This window comes from Alligator sinensis, unplaced genomic scaffold (genome assembly GCF_000455745.1).
Source record: "Alligator sinensis unplaced genomic scaffold, ASM45574v1 scaffold118_1, whole genome shotgun sequence".
In the NCBI taxonomy this organism is placed as follows: Eukaryota; Metazoa; Chordata; order Crocodylia; family Alligatoridae; genus Alligator; species Alligator sinensis.
This window is the reverse complement of record NW_005841850.1, coordinates 4763847-4769297: the sequence shown is the minus strand read 5'-3', so window position 1 is coordinate 4769297 and position 5451 is coordinate 4763847. Positions and strand designations below refer to the sequence as shown.

The 5451-nt window shown below is 45.3% G+C and overlaps 2 protein-coding genes across 3 annotated transcripts in view; one reads left to right on the top strand and one right to left on the bottom strand.

The window, feature by feature from the left end:
* RAP1GAP2 (RAP1 GTPase activating protein 2) overlaps positions 1-5451 on the bottom strand; it is a 318047-nt gene that overhangs the window by 267493 nt on the left and 45103 nt on the right. The window lies entirely within an intron of this gene.
* CCDC92B (coiled-coil domain containing 92B) overlaps positions 1-5451 on the top strand; it is a 55195-nt gene that overhangs the window by 13241 nt on the left and 36503 nt on the right. Inside the window, exon 2 of the mRNA XM_025210819.1 lies at positions 3876-4029. Coding sequence (XP_025066604.1) covers positions 3900-4029 — 130 coding nt within the window. The 5' untranslated portion in view covers positions 3876-3899. The remainder of the gene's footprint in view (positions 1-3875; positions 4030-5451) is intronic.

Below are 5451 nucleotides of genomic sequence, written 5' to 3'. Positions count from 1 at the left end.
CCCCCAAAAAAAAAGGAAACCTTAATAAAGTAAACTGTCCTGCATTTGGGTTGAGATGATCTAGTGGTTAGAGCAGAGGTCTGGCTCTCAGGACTCCTGGGTTCTCTTCCCAGCTGTATGAGTTTAGATGCACTTTAGCTCCCTGTGGCTGAGTTTCCTGTAAACTGGAGATAAAATTACTTGCCTATCTCATGGGGTATTGCATAGCTGCATTAATGAAGTGCGTAAAGTGCAATGAGATCCTTGGGGGGAAAGCGCTGTGCAGCAGCAAACTATTAGTTCTAGACAAGTCCACTCCAGTGCCTACCTAGTCATCAGTGCCTGTGCTGATGATCACAATAACAGTTCTACAGGTAAGTACATTCATTTAGCTTTGGAGCCTGATTTTCCTCTATAAAATATTAACAGCATGGAAGGCCTGTTTTTAGGACTTTCACAGGTTGTTCGTTTATTAGCAGCAAGAAAGCATTAAACTGATGGGAGGCCCGGGGCGGGGGAGGGATTGTCAAGCTTTCTGATGCTACTAGTAATCTTTAGAATCAAGTTTAAATGCATTTGTATTTGATTTAGGAAGGGGGAATTAGATTAAAATGTACAAAATAAGACATTCTCATTCTGTAAATGATCCCAGGCATTTGTTTAATTTTTAAATCGTTATGGCAAAAAAATAAAAAAGGCAGATGTAGATGAATAAGGAAATAGAAATAACTTCTCAGTGACAGAAAGATGCAGCAACAGCCTTTGTATCCTCGCCAGCAAAAATCTTCCAAACCATCCCAGTGGTTTGCCACAGATAAAGTATATTGTTTCTCCCACCCTCTGGGTTCTATGCATAGAATAATAATGGTTGCCACATCCGTCAGAAATGGTATTTCCCAGGATTAAGGATTCTTTCGAAGGTTTATTTTTATCTCCGTTGTGCAGTAGCACAGGTAGGCGAGCTAATGCAGCTGCATTACAGAACCAATTAACATGTAGTGATGAACTCCATAACCTCAAGGGACTTAGCCTCCATGAAGCAGGACTGACATCACCGCTTGTCTGTCATGTGAATTACCAGCGAAGATGTTTCTTCCTTTATAAGACAATACGAATCTCCTTGCCACATAACACTGACTGGGTTAGACTCAGCATATTGTATTTTTCATGCATTAGATCTTTTGCTGCAGCTACTGATTCAGACTATGCAGCTTTCCGAACAACAGCCAAATTCATCTGTGGTTTAAATCCGCTCCGGAGTTAATCTCTCCCAGAAGTAATTCCACTCAGTAATGAACGTGGCCCCAGAATGTCTGTCTGCTTTCAAGCACAGCTGAAAGATGTACGAGGAAGACAGCATTTTTTGCTGAGAAAAGACCCGCAGAGTTCTCTGAAGCGAACCAAGGGCAAAGCAGAAGACTGACAGGATATCTCCAAGGGAAATGCATGAAATGATGAGGGTTATTCAGGAGATACTTGACCTCAGAATCAGTCAGCCCTGAAACAATGTCCTGTTTTGGTATGAGGCACCATTGGACTTCCAGATAAGTCTTTCTTCAAATAAAAGCAATGTCTGAACTATCCAGGGTCATAAGAGAACTCGCAGCCACTTCTGGAAGAGCAGGGGTGCTACCCACGCGTTCTGCCAAGGTTTTAGTCTTCCCAGGTGTCAGGTCCCAATTCAAATGCTCTGCCCAGTCTAGTTGTAAATGTCCCAAGCCCTAGTGTTACCTTGGCCTCTCTCAGGTGATTGTTTCCCAATCTTAGCCCTTGCCACTGCTCTACCTTGATAAATGCTGCCTCCCCTTAGGCCCCAGCCTTAGGAAAAGGTCACACAATCAAAATACTTGTATGCACTGTTGCTCTAAGAGGGACAAGCACTGGAGGTGGCTGACACATTAACTTTGCCTGCAGAGGGGAGGTGAAGTACGAACCCTGGACTGCATGCCAAGCTCTGATGAGTATTATGGTCAAATCGGCATGGACTCTTCCACCAACCGCCCCCCCCAAAACACCCGTAAGCTTGGCTTTGTAGTTGATTTGGCAAACTGGAGCATCTCCTCCCAAGCATCCTTACATTGCACTCTCCCCACTTCAGTCTCTTCCATGGAGCTCCTATGGTCTAAACTCGGTCATGCAGCCAGATCACATACCTACCTCCCTGCCTTCGGGGGAAGAGTCACTGAAGCCACATCCAAAAAAACATGCCAAACCCCCAAAGTTTCCCTGGGCTTACATCACTCCTTGACAGGGGAAGGGTCAGATCCCATCTTTGGCATCGTATGACAACACCTGCCTTTGCTCCCCTCTTAGTCATGTGAAACACCACTCTGATCTCTGTCTCAGCCTGCTGTCACCGCTGCTCCCCATCCGCTGATCTCATGTTCCTCGCCGCCAGTGCTCTCACCCTTGCTCCCACCCCAGGAAAGTGCTTAATTGCTTCTCCTTCTCTTAAGGGAGCACCCTGTGGACCACACACTCCTCTCAACTCCAGCCTAGGTGCTTTCTGTTAAGCAACTAGAGATCCTTAAAAGTCCAGATGACCCCGTTATAGACCTCTCTGCCCTGTCTCCTCCAGCCAGTTCCTACTTCGCTACTATCTCTTCACTATCAATGTCTCATTGTCCCATTCCCAATCTCCACTTCCCAAGCTTCTCATCCTCTTCCAGTCTTTTTGCCCAGCATGTCTCACCTTTCTGATGTCCAGTTCCAGTCCCAGTCTCCCTTTCATCTACCCTCATGACAGTCCCTCAGCCTTTTCTATGCTCTCTCTCCTTGGGCAGCCATTACCTGTCTCTGCCACTAATATGTATGTTCCAGCTTCTTATGTCCCAGCATCTTTGCCCATGAAGTCCATCCTGCTTCTCTTCTGAACTGGTTCTCCCCACACCCTTCAGACACAGTTCCCCAGATGCACTGGCTCCAGTCCCAGTCTCCCTTCCCAGGCTCTTCAGCCAGTCTCTGTGTTCCCTCCTTGCTCTGTCTCAATCTCCCTTAACCATGCTAGTTCCAGTCTCCCCTGTTCCCTGGCTTTTTGTCACATTCATGTCCCTCCCATCCCACTCAGCCCCACAGCTCAGCCAGTCCCAATCTGCTCTCTCTGGCTCCTCGTCTCCTTACATCAATTAGCTTCTACTCCCTTCCCTCCCTGACTCCCGGTTTCCCTCCCCAGCGAGTTCCAACTTTTCAATCCCTTAGTCCCAGCCTTCCTCCCAACTTCCTAGCTCCTTTCCACTATCCCCGAATCCTTTGCCAGCCTCCAATGTCAGCCTTCCCCCAGGCTGGACATGTCTACACATGCTCTTTAATGTGCATTATCCTATTTTAATGCGCATTAAAGCGTTACTGAAAAAACAGCGCTATTTAGTTCATGCGCATTAAAATAGGCTAATGCGCATTCAGCATCACTTAAAAACCGTGCTCTTTAGTTAATCCACATTACGGCAGGCTAAAGCGCATTTTCCTAGTACCTCACAATGGAGGTACTAGATTGAATGTGCATTAACTAAAACATGTTAATGCATATGTAGACATGCCCTTTGTCTCAATCCACTCTCCCCTCAGGTGTCTTGTCTGTGCCCTTCCCATCTAGATCAGGCTGAAACATATATAACTTACTTTCTGATTCTACATTTATGTCTTCTCCATGTTACTTGCAAGTGTAGAGCCTTGTGGGGGGGTCTATCAATATAAAGGGATTTAAAGTATATTCAACAGATGGAGTGAGAAAGAGAAATTATTAAGAGCACCTGAAACTCAGTCCTTCTCAAGCATCATTAGACTCCCTTTGTAACGGTCTCCTGCAAATGCTGCAGGGCTAATCCCCACCTCAGCTGTTGACTCACAAGTACAGCACATGGCTAAATGTCTGATCATGAACCATCTTCTCCCTCTAGGCTTGGACTGTTAATTTTGTTGCGATGGAGACTGTGTCCCTGGAGCATCAGATCCAGAGTGTGCAGCGACACATCGCCTTCCTGAAGAAGGAACAGATGGAGCTGCTGCATGACCTGCACCTGGAGATCCTTCGACTGCAGAAGCATTGCTCAGGTGAGCTCTTAAGGTCATGGCTAACCTTGCGTAGGGACACCTCCCTGCACTTTCCCATCAAACAGATAACATGGACATCAAAGCACTGCACACTCTAACATGTGACACACATTATAGTCTGTAGGAATTAGACTGTATCCCTTTATATCATGTAAGCCTTCCAGTGGCTCTCACTATATGTTTTAGACCCCAAAAGAGGAGGATATATCTCTATAACTAGAGCCTACCTGTCTGTGTTATTTCATGAATGTAGAAAGTCAGAGCAACTGTGCTGCATAAACTCTAAGATCTCCTGGTTCAACAACTTTTTCTACACACACACAGATTTAGCTAGGTACTGTGCACCCTGAATCCTGAACACTTGCACTGTTGGCTGTTTCCCTTTTACAAAGAGGCTCATCGAATCCTAACCAGGGTGTGCCATGAACTGACTGAATCCAGCTGAATAATATCCACTAGGAACCATTTATCTCAAGATGGAAGATCAAATGCTATTTTAGCTGTGACACATGGTAGAAAGCCTGGGCAATTTTTTATTCTAGCAGTCTACTGACGGCATCCAAGATAAAACAGGGGCTTGTGCTTATAACCCATCATTAAAAACCCATCCTTTTGTTTTAATTCTGCACTAGATTACAAGGCACTTCTTGAAAGAGGATTAGCTTTCCCGGTGTTCAGTTGCCGCCCCATGTTCATCACTATCGTTATATCTGGCATTAGCTTTACTGCATTAGCTGCGCACTGAGTAGTAATTCACTGGTCTCTGAAAAAGCATTAACTAGAGAGATGATACTGCCACTTCCTGCAGTGATCTGTGCCTTCAAAGGTATCTTGTCTCTCGATTATTGATTAAGATATAAAAATAGTTCATCGTTTCTCCAGTGCGCCAGTAGCCTAAGGACAGGGAACCGGCTGAGCTCCATTGATAACAACAAGGGTGAGATCATACCAAAGTCTACTTCAGAACTGCAAGAAATGTGGTCCTGTTTTATTTTTTGCAATGAGGCAATGTACAATCAATTCCCCAACCCCCATACCAGTCTCTGAAGCAGGGGAGTAACACACACCATTGGCAGCCTGCTTGAGTCGCTTTCTGCCCATCTTGCTGGATGCGTTCTGAAGACAGCCACATAAATACAAGAGTTCTCCCCACCCTACCTCCCCTCTCTGATTATCTTTTCTTGGCATGAATTTTTAACAAGACATCGCAGTACAAGCTGCAGTTCCTGCTTCCTGCTGCAAAGCAGCCTCCCACCCTTTCCACAACATTCAGAGTCTCTGTTACCTAGGATTTAAGTGTTCAGTTGTGCAAATGGTGCAAAGCAAGGGCTAGATTTTAAATGGCAGGCAAAGATGTAAACTATAATTAAAGGATTCATCTTAAAAATAAATGTCTTGCTCTTATACAGCACTCTTCAGCAG